The 18,506-nt window shown below is 40.1% G+C and overlaps 1 protein-coding gene across 1 annotated transcript in view; it reads left to right on the top strand.

The window, feature by feature from the left end:
• The window catches only part of LOC100586098 (cyclin-Y-like protein 2), a 51,740-nt gene extending 34,763 nt beyond the window's left edge, over positions 1 to 16,977 (top strand). Inside the window, exons 6-10 of the mRNA XM_012499976.1 lie at positions 1,263 to 1,314; positions 2,112 to 2,231; positions 6,672 to 6,838; positions 15,616 to 15,778; positions 16,867 to 16,977. Coding sequence (XP_012355430.1) covers positions 1,263 to 1,314; positions 2,112 to 2,231; positions 6,672 to 6,838; positions 15,616 to 15,778; positions 16,867 to 16,977 — 613 coding nt within the window. The remainder of the gene's footprint in view (positions 1 to 1,262; positions 1,315 to 2,111; positions 2,232 to 6,671; positions 6,839 to 15,615; positions 15,779 to 16,866) is intronic.
• The last annotated feature ends 1,529 nt before the right edge of the window (positions 16,978 to 18,506 follow it).

Below are 18,506 nucleotides of genomic sequence, written 5' to 3'. Positions count from 1 at the left end.
TTTTTATTTTTAATCAGCTTTCTCAGGCTGAAATAGTATTTTTATCAGAACAGTTTTGACTGCTTGGGCCTCATGAAAAATGGCCTGCATAGTATTCCATGGTATATATGTACCACATTTTTTTATACAGTCTAACATTGATGGGCATTTATGTTGATTCCATATCTCAGGCTGAAATAGTATTTTTATCAGAGCAGTTTTGACTGCTTGGGCCTCATGAAAAATGGTCTAGGGGATCTCCAGAGGTCCACAGAGCACATTGCAAGAACCATTGGTTTATTAAACAGGCAAAATGTATTAGTTGTATTAACCTCTTAAGTTCATCAAAGACTGGCCTGTTTCAAAATAAAAAGACAGATGAAGTTTTTAATTCAAACTTAAAATAAATAAATATATCATGAGAATCTAATACAGAGAAAATGATAAAGAGAATAATTATACTATTATCAGTAATTGATAGTCATTATTATATTATTAATACTTTTTAATTAGTAATTATTAAGAGAAAAAGACTAGGAAATCTGAATCGCATTCACATTTATTTATTTATTTTATTTTATTTTATTTTATTTTTTTTATTTATTTATTTATTTTTTGAGACGGAGTCTCGCTCTGTCGCCCAGGCTGCAGTGCAGTGGCACTATCTTGGCTCACTGCAACCTCTGCCTCCTGCGTTCAAGCAATTCTCCTGTCTCAGCCTCCTGAGTAGCTAGGACTACAGGCGTGTGCCATCATGCCCAGCCAATTTTTTTTTTTAATTTGTCGTAGAGACGGTGTTTCACTATGTTGGGTAGGATGGTCTCGATCTCCTGATCTCGTGATCCGCCTGCCTTGGCCTCTCAAAGTGCTGGAATTACAGGCGTGAGCTGCCGCGCCCGGCCATATTCACATTTATTAAAGTTCTAAAGACTTTATTGCCCATTACTACTGCTTTCTAAAACATTCTTGTGTTCCAATGTCAGGTTAGAGGAGTAAAAATATAACAGGTTCATTACCATGGCCTGTTAGGGAGGGTCAGTACTTACTGGCAATCCTGACTGGTAACTGTAATAAAAGACTTGACAGTACTTGATGTGCTGAGTAAGAAGAGTCCAGGAGACCCTCCGAAGGTCAGGCTCCAGGAGAAGGATTTGTAAAACGGTTTGCCTTGGTGAAGCAAAACAGCAAAACACAAAGGAGGCATTATTTTACTAAACAGATATGTTACTGAGATATTAATCATTTCTGAATTAATTTCTTAAATGCACATTTTTACTTTATAGAGATGCAGATAAATCCCTTGATATATTTGATGAGCAATTACATCCACTCACTGTAAGTGTCACTTTTATTGAGGCCATATTTTTCTCATAGACTTGTGTTTGTTTCACGCTGAAGTCAAAGACATTTTTAAGTCTTCTTCCCCATGCCACGTTGCATCTAATCGTCTTATTTAAGAAGTGTTATAAAAAGGATGTGCTGGAATAAGAAATGACCTGCAGCATTGGTTAATTAGTGAGCTAATGAGAGTAAATATATAATCCAAATAACAGAAAATTTATCTTTTAAAAAGATAATTGTCAGTAGCATCAAATAATATGCATTTTTGTAAATGCCTTTAACACATATACATGATTTCTGTAAATAGAAATAAAAAAATGTAAATTTAAATAAATGGTGTACAAATTAAAAGAAGTACTTCCTCAGGTACATAATAGCCACATGTGGCTAGTGACCATTGTATTGAATAGTGCAGCCTTAGAGCCTTATGGTTACAGAAAACTAAATGTGTTTTTTCAAAGTTTGTTGCAGAGAAGAATGAATTATTGTCAGTAAGTAAGACTTTAAAGCCTAAAAGTAGTTTACATTTTTATAGAATTCTGTGGGAAAAAGAGTAGAAAGGAACATAAAAATTTTCTGAGCTTGAGCCCAATTTTTTCACTGAATGTTGATGAGTATTGAATCATTATAGTATCTTAAGATTACACTGTTCATATTTTAGAAACTAAAAGACATCTCCCCAATCCAAATTGTTCTAAGTGACACATAGGCACAAGTATGTATACTGCTGTCTTAAGAATACTTCATTTTTTTCCCAATGGATACTTACATCACTTACTTTCTTCTTTCAGCAAGAAAAGATGCCAAAGGAATACTTTGAGTATGTTCCTGAACACAAGTTTATTTACAGATTTGTCCGTGTTCTTTTTAAAGCCACAAACCTAACAGCTGAATTTGCAATAGTAACTTTGGTAAGATATTTCTTATTTATAAAGCATTTTTAGAAGTTGGTACTTGTACACAGGGTATGGTGCTGTTTTTAAATAAAAGTTGGCTTCTGGGCTGGGCGTGATAGCTCACATCTGTAATTTCAACACTTTGCGGGAGGCTGAGATGGGTAGGTCACCTGAGGTCAGGAGTTTGAGACCAGCCTGGCCAACATGGCAAAAAACCATCTCTACTAAAATTGTAAAAATTAGCCAGGCGTGGTGGTGGATGCCTGTAATCCCAGCTACTCAGGAGGCTGAGGCAGGAGAATCGCTTGAATCTGGGAGGCAGAGGTTGCAGTGAACCAAGATCTCCTCATTGCACTCCAGCCTGGGTGACAGAGCAAAACTCTGTCTCAAAAAAAAAAAAAAAGTTGGCTTCTGAAATTATTATCCAAACTTTAAGAGAAACTTATGAAAGCGAAGTAAATACACACATTCGAGTTGAATCATCATTACAGCTTAAAATGTTGCCATTGCGTTTTTCATAATAGAACCATTGCTATTAAAAGCAGCGGGAGAGATTTCTGATTTCCCCCCACACATCAGTGCATATGCAGTGTGCACACATGCAAGGCAGGTGGAGGTGTTGGGATGGGGAGCAGTAACAAAACCATCCGGTTCATGGGCAGAGATGGATTCCAGTGGAGCTCTGAGTTGAGTCCCAGGCTGCATTCCTCAGGCAGTTCTCATGCAGGCTGTGATTGACAGCTGCTGCCCTGTCGTCTTTGTTCCTCGGGCCATGAGTCTTAATCTACCCCTGCTGATCACTTGTGCCTGCTCATGAAATTGCCCAGGAATGTGGTTCCAGTAGGCCTGGGACACAAACTTTGCTCGTTAGTCTTCCAAGCCATAGCTGTTTCCCTACATTTACATCATCCCTACAGAATTCCTGTTGTACAAATATCATTTTGAATAATAAAGTCTATTCAAATTGTTGAAATTGTTTTACCCCTCTTCACAGCCAACCTATAGAGGAAAGTCAACTGCATGGCTGGGAAGGAAAGAATACTTAGGTCAATACTTACTTATTTACCATTCAATTAGAGTTTAGGAGAGAAAGCTTCTGACGTGTACTTGAGTCAAAGCCCTCAATGGGTGCTGGACCAGACACAGGCCTTTTCGAGGAGCTGCAGGTCATTTGGAACTCTTAGCATATGCTGGAGGGAAGCAGGAGTGGTGCTTCCAGATTTAGAGAGATAGATGATGCTGGGGGGAAAGCTGGATTGGAAAAGGGAGAGTTTTGTACTCAGGCTAAGCCAGATGTGCCTTTTAGACAGCAGAGTAGCAGTGTCTAGTCATCATTTGGATATACGGGACTAGAGCATGGATTTGTGGTGGAGATGCAGAATGAAGTGTAATAGCAGCTGTTCAAATGCAGAGTAAGTGTGTAGAATAAAATTGGACAAGCCAGGCATGGTGGGTTCATACTTTTAGTCCCAGCTACTTGCGAGGCTGAGTTGGGGAGGATTACTTGAGCCCAGTAATTTGAGTCCAGCCTAGGCCACATGGTGAGAACCCATATCTTAAGAAAAGAAAAAATGAAGCCAGGTGTGGTGGTTCAGCCTTGTAATCCCAGCACTGTGGGAGGCCATGACAAGAGGATTGCTTGAGCTTAGGAGTTCAAGAATAGCCTCTGCAATAAGGTGAGGCCCCATCTCTACAAAAATAAGGAAATTAGCCAGTCATTATGGCACATGCCTGTGGCCCCAGGTACATGGTAGACTGAGGCAGGGAGATTACTTGAACCAGGAGGTGGAGACTGCAGCGAATCATGATCATGCCACTGCACTGCAGCTTGGGCAATAAAGTTAGGCCCTGTCCTAAAAAAGATAAAGAAAATTGAGAGACAATAGGTCTGTGACCACTTATAGTGAGTAAAAGACAAGCCCCCAGGGGAGTAGCTACTACAGTGGGAGGAGGAAAAGCAGGAAAGGGTAATAAAAGAGTTAAAAGAGGCTGTGGTCACAGTGCTGAATGCTGCTGAGAAGTGACTCATTCCATAAACACTGGATGCTGACTCTGTGTCACTCTTCTAAGTGCTGGGGTAGAAGGGAGGACAGGTTGAACACAGTTCTTGCCTTTATGAGCTTATGTTCTAGTGAGACACAAGTAATTTTTCAGGTAGTGTCAAATAGCAGGAAGAGGAAGCAGGATAAAGGGATTCAGAGTGTTGGGGTGCTCAGTACTTTAGATAGAATGATAAGGAAGAGTCTCTCTAGAGAGCCAACATTTGAACAGTGACCTGACCAAAGCAACGAAGGGAAGGAGTGCTGGCATTACAGGCAGCAGAGACAGGAATGTGTTTCACATGTGTTCACAGAACAAACAGCAAAGTGACCAGTGTGGTCAGAGTGAGGAATAAGGGAAGCAGTGGAGATAAGGCCACACAGGCAAGGCCACAGCTCACAGGGCCTTTTGGCTTCAGGCCATAGGAAGATGTTAAGGTTTTATTCCAGTTTGATAGGGGACTCATGCAGATCTTGAGCAGGAAAGTGAGTGCTGTTAATAAAGAGGTTATGGTGACTGCTTTCAGGAAAGTAGGCCATGGTTGGGAGGAAGACTGGAGGCAGAGAAGAGGGCCAAAAAGCAATTAGAGTGATACAGGTGAGCAATGAGAGATTGTGGCTCATAATCGACCCAGGCAGACTACCAGTGAAGGCAGACATAACAGGCATTGGAGACATTGCAGAAGGGTAACTCAAATGCAGGTATTTGGCCCCAGCAGCTAGGCAGATGGCAGTGTCTTGTACAAGATTAGAAAAGGCTTGGGGAGTTGGTTGTTGGGCTGGAGACTTCCAGTTTGTAAGTGTGAGGGCACCAGAAACCTAGGCAAGAGAAGTGTTGGAAGAGTAATGTCAGTGGGGCAGGCAGTGTACATTAAGGAGAGATGGAAGATGAGGAGCTGGCATGAGGGCATGGTGCTGTGAGCACCAATGAGATGACACAGCTGGAGGAGTAGTGGGGAGTGAGATGGGAACAAAGGAAACACAGTTAGATTGGGGAAAATTGCTAGTAGAGAGGCATAAAATCTTCAAAGAGGTGATTGTAGGAACAGTGTTCTGCAAAAGTGGGATGGGATCAACTGCACTGAGAAAAGTTGGCATCAGTGGGGAAAAAGAATTCCGTGTCACACTGACCCAGGAGGGAAAACACTGATGAGTGAGTGTCAGCAGGTCAGCGGCTTAGCAGTAAGGCAACTGGAAGTTAAGGGCTTGCTAGTGTTGTTTCAGTGCTCTCTGATTCCTATACAAAGAGTGAGGTTCATTCTCAAAATACTTGAGACTTTTCAGTTTGGGGGAAAGGGAGCAGAATCTCTGTAAAACATGTCATGCTCAATAGCCATTTGTTTTTGAAAACAGGCAAGTTTGGAGAACACTTCTACATCTGAGCTGATGATCATAACCTTCAGACAGGAAATAAACTCGTATAAAATAAACTTTTTCCCTTTGTTTTGACATAAAGAGTTCAGGTAGCTTGCAGACATACTCTTCTGCAGAGCACCCTCTGAGGTAACACCTCCTCACAGCTCACCTTTAATCTTTACTCAGCTGTTTACTTTGCCCAATTCTTTGTAAAGCAGATGTTTGATAGATGTAAACTATCAAACACATGCTAGTTCATGAGATTGTCTCACAAACTACTCAGCAGGCTTAGAGGAATCCCAGGGATGCAGAAACTGGCAGCTGTTTCCACTTTTAAACCAACAGAATTGACTAAGTTGCAGGATGTAAGAGAGAATAAATTTTCATGAAGTGATCATGAAGATGGGAAAATAGGGGCTGAGAGGAGGATCATTCTTTTATACACATGTGTTTTTTATCAAGCAACTGACTATTGGGAATGTTTTACAACCCCTGAGACCTGCACCTGCCATGCTGCTTTGCACAGCGGCCACTGGGAGGCTCTCTTGACCAGCAGTTTTTTAAGCTAGCACCACAAAGGGGTTAGTTTTTGTGAAAAGGAGATTAACGTTTGCTCACTATCACATGGGTTTTACATATTCAAGCTTGACATACCTGTAGAATTTCTATCTACCTCCCAGCTGGGTATGAGACATTACATTTGGTACGCACTTGAGTATTTCCTAAACAACTTTAATCCACACTGGTCCTTAGTGTTTGCTGCCTTTTATGAGTGTGAAGATGATGACACTGCCTCTCCTCATGGTGGCCTTGGCTGACATATGCAGGCATTCTTGTCACTGAAATTGGGCTGGAAATTCCCATAAGCAGAGTAGGCAGCAGAAGTATCTGACCTATGATTGTAATGTGGTCTCTTGCTTTGCCTGACCAAGCAAAGTATGTAGAGCGTAAGAATAAAAGACACTTTCTGGTCAAAACCAGAAGAAATCTGTCATTCAAAAGAGTTCTTATCACAGCACTTAAAGTGAACTTAATCAAAGGCCAGTGCTCTATTTTGCAGATTTACATAGAAAGACTCTTAAGTTATGCGGAGATAGACCTTTGCCCAACCAACTGGAAGAGGATTGTCATGGGAGCCATTCTTCTCGCCTCCAAAGTTTGGGAAGATGTGACTATATGGAATGGGGAATACTGCAGGCTCTTTGGGAACACTAGCATTGAAGACATGTGAGTTTCTAAGGTTTTTGTGAACTTTCTAACCATTTTCATTATCTTATTTGCTCCCATAAATGTAACACTTTAAGACATATTTTTAAAGGCTACAGTGTGCAGATAAGGAAAACACATAAAACCACCTACTTCTCTCTATCCAGCTTTAGTATAAAAGTTCATATGTTTTTACTGTTAATGGGTAGGTCTTGGTGAGTTACTGTTGTAATAATCTGCTCTGCTCAAACATGGAAAAGTATTTTTCTGGTGGTTTTTGGCAAATACTTCACAAGTGCACTACCAGAACAGCACGGTACAGTAAATATCTTTATGGCTTTTTAGAAGCTGTCTGTAAGTTCCAGTGTCTTTTTAAGGGACACATGTCTGGCTGTTGAAATAATTGGCCACTCTTAAAGTCTAGGGCCTCTGGACTATGGAGAAGTTATAGCCTCAGCCTCAGTCACACACTGTGTATTTGCTTTTGCTGATGTTTTCTCCCTTTTATTTAAATGTCTGTTTTTTATAGAAACCTTGAGATGCAGAATAGCCACAGATCCCTGTGCCCTCTCCATTAAGAGTGTTGCATGTGTTTAGAAATTGGGTTGGTGAGTTTGCAGCTCCAGTGTTTCCTTAAGGCAGTATGCAAAAAATTGCCGAGGCATCACACAATGCCCACCACACTCAAGAGGCTCCTGGGGCACTCATACAACCACAGTAGCAATCTGTGGGACTTGAGTTACCAAGGAGAGTGCGAGAAATCTTGCTGAGTCATGGGGTTGCTCATAGACGGTGCCAACATGATACTGAAACATGGGCTTCATGGGGGCTTTCTTCCAGTCTGGCCTTACGACTGTTGTAAAGGGAAGAGCCTTGGAGCTTGTAAGCAGGGTGAGCTAGGGAGGCATTTCCAGCAAACATTCTAGCAATGTCCACAGGACAGTGAGAATAGCTATATGGGTGGCACTTAGGAAAATATAAAGGAACACCTGTTGCTGTCATTGAGCAGCATATGAAGATCAAGATCATGACAGGCAGTGGCAAGAGTTTGTTTTTTTACATTTGCCCACTACTCCAGATAAGACTGTCATCCAGAATGTATGTGATCACAAAGGTGGAGCTTGATGGCTGATTAGAAGTCTCTGCCAATTGAAAATTGTTCTCCTCATAGGAATAACAAATTGAGTAATTATCTAAATAAAAAACACCTTTATTAGAACTAAAAATGGCTAAATAATTATAGTACCTGGTTTAAATTTTGTATCACTGAAAAAGGCAGTGAACACGGTAGGAAAGTCAGTCTTCAGTTGCTGATGCCAGCCCTCCCTTATGTCCTGGCATTGGCCATGTGACAAGAAGAGAATCTGTATGCTTGGGGGAGGGAGAGCACAGCAGTGTGAGACTTTGCATTGAACTCAGTGCTGCGTTGTCATCGCAAAAAGCAAAACTGGGCTGAACTCAGCCAGTGCCCACCCACGGATGGAGCATTTCTAGCCCTAGCCTGAAGGGAATCACCCATCCCACTGGCTGAAAACTGAGTTGTGGAAAGCCTCACTGCTGTAGGATAAAGTACACTGGGGTCCTTAATAAACTTGAAAGACTGTCTAGGCCACAAGGACTGCAACTCTTAGGCAAGTTTGAGTGCTGTGCTGGGCTTGGAGCCAGTGTATTTGGGGGGCGTGTGACCTAGAGAGACAGCAGATGGGGCAGCTCAGGGAGTGCTGTACCACCCCTCCTTCAATCCTAGGCAGTGTAGCTCATAGCTCTGACAGAGACCTCTTTCTTCTGCTTGAGAAGAGAAAAGAGGACTTTGTCTTGCAACTTGGATACTAGCTCAGCCACAGTAGGAGAGGGCACTCGTCAGAGTCATAAGGCTCCCATTTTGGGTCCTAGCTTTTGGATAATACCTCTAGACAAACCCTGGGCCAGAAGGGAACCTGCTGCCTTGAAGGGAAGGACTCAGTAAGGGCAGGATTCGTCACTTTCTGACTAAAGAGCTCTTGGACTTGAATAATCAGCAGTGGTAAGCAGGTAGTACATGTCATGGGTCTTTAGTGAGCCTCAGAGATCTGCTGGCTTCACGTGTGACCCAGCACATTCCCAACTGTGGTGGCTATGAGGAGAGACAACTTCTACTTGAGAAAATCTGAGGGAAGAGTACAGAGGACTTTGTCTTGAGCTTAGACACCAGAGCAGCCACAGTGGAGAAAAGCACCAAGTGGGCTGTTGGGGTCCCTGATTCAGGCCTTGGCTCTTGGATGGCATCTCTGGGCTTACCCTGGGCCAAAGGGGAGCCTAGTGCCCTGAAGAGTGAGTTCTAGGTCAGGCAGCATTCACCACAAGCTGACTGAGACCCCTTGGGCCTTAGTGAACATCAGTGGTGACCTGGCAGTACACCCCAGGGGATTGTGATGCTGGTGAACATGGGGACAGACTACTCTGCCTGGGTAATGGGGAGGGAAGAGTGGAAAGGTGTTTGATGGTTTTAGTGCCAGCTCAGTCACAATAAAATACAGCACCAGGTGGATTTCTAAGGTTTATAACCCCAGGGACAGAAGGCTCTCTGGCTTCACTACCTGCTAATTGTAGAGCCTTGGGGCTTAGAGCAAAGTAGCTGGCAGCCAGGGAGTTGTTACAGTAGGAGCCTTGGGCAGTCAGAGTGCTATGTGGGCTTCAGATCAGACCCAGTGCTGTCCCAGATGTAGTGGCCACAGGGGTGCTTGTATCATTCATCTTCGAACTCCAGGAAGCTCAGCACAGAGAGACTCTTTTTGTTTGGGGGAAAGTAAGAGAAGAAATGAGTCTCTGGCTGCTAATGCAGAGAATTCTTCCAGATCAAATCCAAGATCACTAATGTGCTACCTCTACATATCTGCAAGAACCAATGACATTCTTCACAGACATAGAAATAGAAAAGACAATCCTAAAATTTATATGGAACCACAAAAGACACAGAATATTCACAGCTATTCTCAGGAAAAAACGAAAAAAACAAAACAGAAGGAGTCACATTGTTTGACTTCAAATGATACTCTACAACTATAGTAACCAGAACAGCATGGCACTGGCATGAGAACAGACACATAGACCAATGAGACAGAAGAGAGAACTCAGAAACAAATCCATATGTCCACAGTGAACTCACTTTCAACAAAGATGCCAATAATACACAATGGGGAAAGGATGGTCTCTTCAATAAATGGTGCTGGGAAAACTGGATATCCATATGCAGAAGAATGAAACTAGTTTTTCTCATCTTACACAAAAATCAAATCAAAATGCATTGAAGATTTAAATTTAAGACCTCAAACTATGAAACTGAAATAAGAGATTAGGAATATTCTTGAAGACATTGGACTGGAAAAAGATTTTTTAATACTCCATAAGCACAGGCAACCAAAACAAAAATGGGTAAATGAAGTCACATCAAGTTAAAAAGCTTATGCACAGCAAAGGAAACAACAAAGTGAACAGACAACTCACAGACTGGGAAAAGATATTTGCAAACTATCTGTCAAGGGATTAATTACCAGAATATATGAGAAGTGCAAGCAATTCTGTAGGAAAAAAACTAATAATCTGATTTAAAAATGGGCAAAAGATCTGAATAGACGTCTCTCAAAAGAAGACACATTAGCTGCTGATGGCAAATGCTTCTGGTTCCTGCTACAAGGGAGGCCTAGATGGGAAAATTACCTGAGCTCTGGAGGTCAATGCTGTGGTGAGCTGTGATTGTGCCACTCTCCAACCTGGGTAGTAGAGTGAGGCTCTGTTTCAAAACTTTAAAAGATACATACAAATGGCAAACAGATATATGAAAAGATACTCAACATTATTAATCATCAGAGAAATTCAAACCAACACTACAGTGAGAGATCCATCTCACCTCACTTAGAATTACTTTTATCCAAAAGACATGCAATAACAAACTCTGGCAAGGATATGGGGAAAAGGGAACCCTCGTACACTGTTAGTGGGAATGTAAATTAGTACAACCCCTATGGAGAACAGTTTGGGGGTCCTCAAAACTAAAAATAGAGCTACAATATGATCCAGCAATCCCACTGCTGGGTATATACACAAAAGAAAGGAAATCAGTATATCAGAGATACCTGCACTCTCATGTATGTTTCAGCACTATTTACAATAGCTGAGATTTAGAAGCATCCCGAGTGTCCATCAACAGGTGAGTGGATAAAGAAAAGGTACATGTACACAATGGAATACTATTCAGCCTTAAAAAATAATGAGATTCTGTTATTTGCAACAACAACATGGATGAAAATGGAGTATAATGAAATGGAGTATTAACTCATTATGTTAAGTGAAATAACCCAGGCACAGAAAGACAAACTTCCCATGTTATCACTTTTTGTGGGAGCTAAATGTTGAAACAATTTTACTTGTGCAGATAGAGAGTAGAAGAATTGTTACCAGAGGCTGGTAAAGGTAGTATGGGGGATGGAGAGTAGGAAGTAATTGTTAATGGGTACAAAAATGTATTTAGAATAAGATCTAGTATTTGATAGCACAACAGGGTGACTATAGTCAGTAATTATTTAATTGTACATTTAACAATAATGAAAAGATTATAATTAGATTATTTGTAACACAAAGGATAAATGTGTGATGGATACTTCATTTACCTTGGTAGGATTAGTACACATCATTGGCCTGTATCAAAATATCCTGTATACCCAATGAATATATAAAGCTATAATGTATGCACAATTTTTAAAAAAGACTATCATTCAGCTGGGCTCAGTGGCTTACGCCTGTAATCCCAGCACTTTGGGAGGCTGAGGCGGCGGATCATGGGGTCAGGAGATCGAGACCATCCTGGCTAACACAGTCAAATCCCATCTTTACTAAAAATACAAAAAATTAGCCGGGCATGGTGGTGGGCACCTGTAGTCCCAGCTACTTGGGAGGCTGAGGAAGGAGAATGGCGTGAACCCAGGAGGCGGAGCTTGCAGTGAGCCAAGACCTCGCCACTGCGCTCCAGCCTGGGTGACAGAGCAAGACTTTGTCCCCCGCCCCCCACCCCCAAAAAAGGCTATCATTCAGAATTACTACACTGCGTATATACAACTGAAGTGAGGATGTTGTGACTAACAAAAGACTAGTGACTGTTGGTTGCTGTTGAAATGGCTGTTGGTGAAAATGACCACTTTGCTGATAGTATAAACGAGCGATGATGATGATGTTGCTAGTAGCCATTTTAGCAAAAGATGTGGCAGAAAATGAATTTGAAACAGAAGTACTTTGAAAGTTGCAGACACTAAACTGACTTTGATCACTACTGTCATCAGTCTGCAGACTGATTTCTCAAAGGAAATAAAATTTGTAATTATGAACACTTAGCTCTGCTATAATTGCAGCTAAATTATTCCCAAAACTTGCAACTAAGCTGGCTGAGCTCTAGTTCTAGTTACAAGGTCAGGGAATGTGCAAGTTCCCACAGATGTGAGCTCCAGGAGCAGTGGTGTCAGAGGCCTGCTGTAAGAAAACCAGTTCTACACAATGCTGTTTGTGAATGTGGAAGCACCAGAAGCTATGCTCTGAAAAGGCTGCTTTTGTTTATGATCTTTGGAAATTGGAAAGCATTACAACGAAGTGTTTAATATACATTTACCTTGTCTCCCTGCTGTTGATTATGCATAATAATCTTGTTTTGACTGTAAATTGGACCACTTAAAAATGAGTGTCTATCAGGTTTTTCTTAAAACTCCTCAACATCTTCATGTCTTGTTGGAATATATTTTCCTTCAAAATATCGTTAAACTGAGCAGCTGCGCTTAAGAAAATTTGCTGTGCCTGTAAAGGGTATGCTATTCAGTCATTTAAAAAAACAAACAAAAAAAACTAAGAAGATCCATATCCTGTAGGCATATGCTTATCTTCAGTAACTAAACCTCTATTAGTAGGTGTAATAATTTAATAAAATATTGTATTTCTACACAGTCAAAATGTGTTCGTGGAAAAATGTGAGATAATATAAAAGAAATAAATACAAAAGTCCTGATTGGCTGATTATTAAAACATTGTCTGATTTACATTTCTATAGCCTTATGGTCATATGAACAGAAAATTGATGTTGGAAATAGTTTCAGATGGGTTTTCAGTTAAACAAATGAGAAAACTACATCTCTGCTCATATTTTAACTGCTCTTCCAGGAACATCAAACATTTGTTGACTTAGCCAGTGGATAAGATATTAAAACTTTAAAACCGAGAAACTAAGTATGTTGTTGAGGTATTGATTGTTTTTATACAATTAAGTCTTTACAGGGATTACTGTGAAAGTGGTTCTATATTATTTTATATTCATTTGTTTAAACATTTAACAAGAAGCCAGGTACACTGGTTCACACCTATAATTCCAGCACTTTTGGAGGCCAAGGTAAGAGGATTACTTGAGCACAGAAGTTTGAGACCAGCTTGGGCAACAAAGACCCTGTCTTTAATTGAATTTTTCCTTTAAATTAGCCCAGCTCAATGGCATAAGCCTGTAGTCCCAGTGACTTGAAAGGCTTAGGTAAATGGATTGCTTGAGCCTGGGAGTTTGAGGCTGGTGTTAGCTAGGATCATGTCACTGCACTTTAGCCTGAGTGACAAGACTGAGACCCTGTTTCTTAAAAAAAAAAAAATAGGCGAGGGCAGCTGTTATGATCATGTGACAGAAGGCTGCTCTCAGCCTTTATCTCTCCCAGTGCCTTCAACTCATCCCCCCCATTCTGTTCTGGCCGTGGGTGACAGAAGCTGAGCACCTTGGGGTTTTATTTTCAGCTCAGGAGAAACACTGAGTGTGTAAGCCCAGTGCCCTGCCAGAAGTCATATCATAAAGTGAGTTTAGTCTAACCAAGATGTCTCTCTTTAATCTTTCCGCCTTCCAATGTTTAAAGAGTATTCCTGCCCTGTCTAGTGACAGTTTCTCACCTTCGTAATTTCAAGGTGAGTAGAAAATGGCATTATGCCCTTTGACATAACCTCATGCACTGAAGCAGAGGGAGGGGATTCCCTTTCCCATCAAATGTAGCATATGTATGTATTTAGGACCAATCCTTGTTGTTTTAGCGCTTTTCCTCCTCAGAAATAACGGGGTGGCTCTCCATGGATCCATTTGTTGCCATGGTGATCTGCCCATGGCTTTTGTTGGTGCCTTTATTTTTTTTTTGAGACGGAGTCTGGCTCTGTCACCCAGGCTGGAGTGCAGTGGCGCAATCTCGGCTCACTGCAAGCTCCGCCTCCCGGGTTCACGCCATTCGCCTGCCTCAGCCTCCCGAGTAGCTGGGACTACAGGCGCAAGCCACTAGGCCCGGCTAATTTTTTTGTATTTTTAGTAGAGACGGGGTTTCACTGTGTTAGGCAGGATGGTCTTGATCTCCTGACCTCGTGATCCGGCCACCTCGGACTCCCAAAGTGCTGGGATTACAGGCGTGAGCCACCGCGCCCGGCTTTGTTGGTGCTTTTTGACTTCAGTAAGCCTCTTTTTGTTATCCTTGTGAAAATGTCTGGAAGTTCTTCAGAGCTAATAAATGGCATTCATCATTCCTGTCATCTGATCACTATTGTGGGGCCTCGTGAGTGAGCATGGAGTCTGAGCTGTGTACCTGTACTAAAGGAACTCTCAAGAATGAGCCCCGAGTCAGCAGCACATATGCATAAGAGGTGGTCACCTTTCTTCTCATCCCAGACTCAGGGTGCTGGATGCAGAAGGGACTGCAAGCGACTGTGCCTTGTTTGGACATTAGCATAGGAATCCAACTGGGTAGCCTTTATTTGTTTGGAAACAGAATTTAGAGACATCCTAATAGCTCAGAATTATATTTTTAAATGAATAGAAATAAATTTTATTAAATGACAACAGAAAAAACCACTACATGTTTAGTACATGAACTAAACTTCTGTAGTATTGTTTGAAGGGTATCTACAAAATTCTCACCCTAATGTTTTCTTGCAAAAGAAGTGAAAATATAAAGTGCAGAGACATTCTGTAACAAGGAGCCACTGAGAAACACAAAATATTTAAAAGTCATATAAAATTTATGTGCATTTTTGAGGATTATAAAATAATCAGTTGGCATCAGACTTTTCATTTTAGCAACATCTATAGAATTATTTTCTAGTGGGAGTTTTCACATAGCTTTTGAAAAAAATGTTAAAACTGAAAACTTTCTGGTATTTTGTAAACTACTGGGGTTCCAATTCAGGGTGCTTTTTTATATTTATAAGGTCCATCTACAGCATGTAATATCATGGGTCTTTGAGTGAATATCAACTAAGGCATTCTGACATTCTGTACATTCATAGGTTTTACCTCAGAAATGAGTTTTTTCTTGTCTTCAGGTGGAACTGGAACGAGTAGAACACTACCATATGTTTGTATTTATAAGGCTTTTCTTCATTGAACCCTTTTATGTTTTCAAAGAGAAATGACAAAAACTGAAGCCTTTACCATGTTTCTTAAAATTTTCTGGTTCTTCTCCATTTTAAATCCTAAAATGTCTTTAAAAGCAAGTGGGAAAATCAAGTTTATTATCACATTTTTACATTTATGCTTTCTCCCCAGTGTGAGTTTTTCTAAGTTTTCAAAGAGAACTGAGAAAATTTCAGGCTTTCCCATATTTATTACACATACAGAGTTTCTCTCCAGTGTGTGCTTTTTCATGTGTTCTAATAGAACTAGAACTTATAACTGCTTTGTCACATTTCTTACATCAGAATAATGTTTATGAAGATAGCCCAGTGTTCTAACATTGTCCCATGTTGGTTTTGTTGTGTTTCTCCTCCCACAGGAATGAGCTTGAAAGACAGTTTTTGCAGCTAATTGACTATAACGTCAAAGTTTCTGGAAGTGTTTATGCCAAGTACTATTTTGATCTTCGATCCTTGGCAAAGGACAATAGCTTGCATTTGCCAGTTTATCTTCTCAACAAAGAAAGGGCACAGAACCTGGAAGTAAGGTGATAAAGTCATTAAGGGCGGTTTTCTGTCAACCACCAAAGCCAACATATGTGACTAGATTAGATTAAGTAGTGATGAGAAAAATGAAAAGCTCCAAAATTAACTTAAGTACTGAAGAGCTTATTAACCTTTTGGTATCTTATTTCCTGTATCATTTATGGTTTATACAAGAATCCACATTATTTAAAAATTATAGATCTCTTCTGTGACCATAATTCAGAATATTTTTAACCAAATTTAATTCATTCTTAGTGGTATTCTTTTTGAATCTTTGCCCTTTCAAGTAAGCATACATGAATAATTTCTTGCAATTCCATTTTAAATGATATCTGCATATATAATGCACTTACCACTTTTGCCTGTTTTTTATTGCTTAGTTTGCAAATTTATGTCATTTTGTATTGTATATATTACAGTGCGGCCAGTCCCATAAGTTTGTTAAGCAAAGCATTAGTGCTTAAGCCAAGAGACCTACACTTAGTCTGTATAAGGTATGAGTGTCTCAGGTACTGGATGCAAGAAGTACATGGGTTTTACTGGAAATGGTAACTTTTGGGGGACAAAGCAATATTTATGGTTTGCGACTTCTGGTTTCAGTTGTGAGCAAAGTTACAACTGAAATGGGTGCATATTTACAATTAGTACTTTTTGTGGTACCTTAAAAGTACTTTAGAATAATATACCTTCTACCATAATTAATGTGCCAGTTTCTGCCTTTTGCTGCTTTAGTCGTTCGACCTCTTTGATGTTCCAGTGCACTCCAGCACACATCTGCTTCATTCAAATTTGCTTTGAGGATATAATAACTACTGCAGATTGGGTAGAATCTGAATAGATTAATAAACTATAAATTTTCCTTTGCTCCAGCAATCTAATCATAGCCCTTAAAGGAATTTACCTTAGTGAGGTGGCAGGGAGTAGCATCCCAGGAACCTGGCAGTGTGAACCTCAGCCAAAGTAGTTGTAACTGTGAACTATCTAAAGGAGTGTCTGCATGTGTGGCTTATCATCAATGGTGCTTGTTAAAAGGTTGGAGCCCTTTTTAAAATTGTACCTCTTTTCTGTTTCATTTACTTTCTTAGGCTATTTCAAGGATGGAAGACGCCAAAATCTTTTATAGTGCTACCATGAGAAGGTCCTTCAGGGCTGATAATTTCATTAATTTTCAGCGCTCTAAAGCCATTATCTCTTGAAGGAAGAAGTGAGGGGCTATATCATCTGAACCCCTCATCAAAAAAGACTGGAAAATATTACCTCTCCTGCCCAACAACTAGAAAAGTTAGTATTTTCAAAAGAGGAAAGATCTCAAAGTTGAGAGGCTTGTGGACAACTAGGATTGCACTCCACAGGAAAAAAATGGGACCTTTGCAGTGCAACAACTCTCATACACTCTTCTGTCTTTTTAAATGTAAACAGGTATAAAAACCACTCCAAAGTGAAGACTTCTTGCCCACACATAAATATCTTTTTTAGTGTGTGGACTGATAGCTGTGAACTCTGTAAGGGTTTTAAAACAATAGTTTAAATTTTTAGATTTTAGACATAATTTTCTGTTTCTTTTCTATTTTTATTTTCCCCCAATATTGCTGCAGATGCATTTAAAGTAAATGCAGTATTACTATTAAAACATGGGACTGTAACAACTCTTGAAGCCACTAGAAGCAGACTGCTCATTTTCAGGTGTTGAAGGGTTCTTCCTGCCTACTTTTACCATCGGAACTGCTCGTCACTGGCAATCATTTTAAACAAAAGCTGATGGAGGACATTTGCCATTCATATCAGCATTACTTGCTAGCATTTTAGCATGTTTGGGGTCACAAAGAAAAACTATTAGTTATTGGTTACCTACTTGTATTAGGTTCCGTGGTATGTTTCTTATAAACTATAATGATCCTTTTGTGTGTGTGTGTGAATTTTATTTATTTATTTATTTATTTTTTATTTGCTGATAAATTTTCTTATTTGTTAAATAAATGTATTGAGAGATATTTTCATAATGCCAAACCACATGACAATCCAGTGGTAATATAAAAATAATAATATGTGATGTGACCTGAAAGTTTCAGGGCAGATTCTAGTTTTAATGTAGTGTGCTTAGACCCTCCAGTGTGCTGCAGCTTATCTGTATATGCTATAAATCTTTATAAAATACCATTCAAAGGTTTAATAGTATTTATTTTTTCTTTTTTATAAAAGATGGGGTCTTACTATGTTGCCCAGGCTAGAGTGCAATGGCTATTCAGAGGCACAATCAGGACACCACAGCCTGGAAATTCTGGCCTCAAGCAATCCTCCCATGTCAGCCTACCAAGTAGCTAGGACTATAGGTGTAGTACCACCGCCTCTGGTTTTATTTTGCAAAAATTGAATATTAAGCTTCTAACTTTTTGTTTCAGTCAATATCTGCTGTCTCCAAGAAATACTGAAACAAAAAATTAAAAGCTTAATATTTAGGAGTTGGGCATGCCTGTAGTTCCAGCTACTCATGAGTCTTAAGTGGGAGAATCACTTGAGGCCTAGCATGGGAGGCAGCAGTGCTCCATGATTGTGCCTGTAAATAGCCATTGCACTCTAGCCTTGGCAACATAGTGAGACCCTATGCCTTTAAAGAATTGCAAAACTAAATACATGTATAAGCAATATAATAAACTTTCCAATGATGTTTTGTAAATGTTTGTAGCATTGATACTTTGACAAGTATCAAAGCTTAACATTACACTAA

The sequence above is a fragment of the Nomascus leucogenys genome, chromosome 10 (genome assembly GCF_006542625.1).
Source record: "Nomascus leucogenys isolate Asia chromosome 10, Asia_NLE_v1, whole genome shotgun sequence".
Lineage (NCBI taxonomy): Eukaryota > Metazoa > Chordata > Mammalia > Primates > Hylobatidae > Nomascus > Nomascus leucogenys.
Note: the sequence above shows the minus strand (reverse complement) of the source record. Positions and strands in the feature narration are given on the sequence as shown.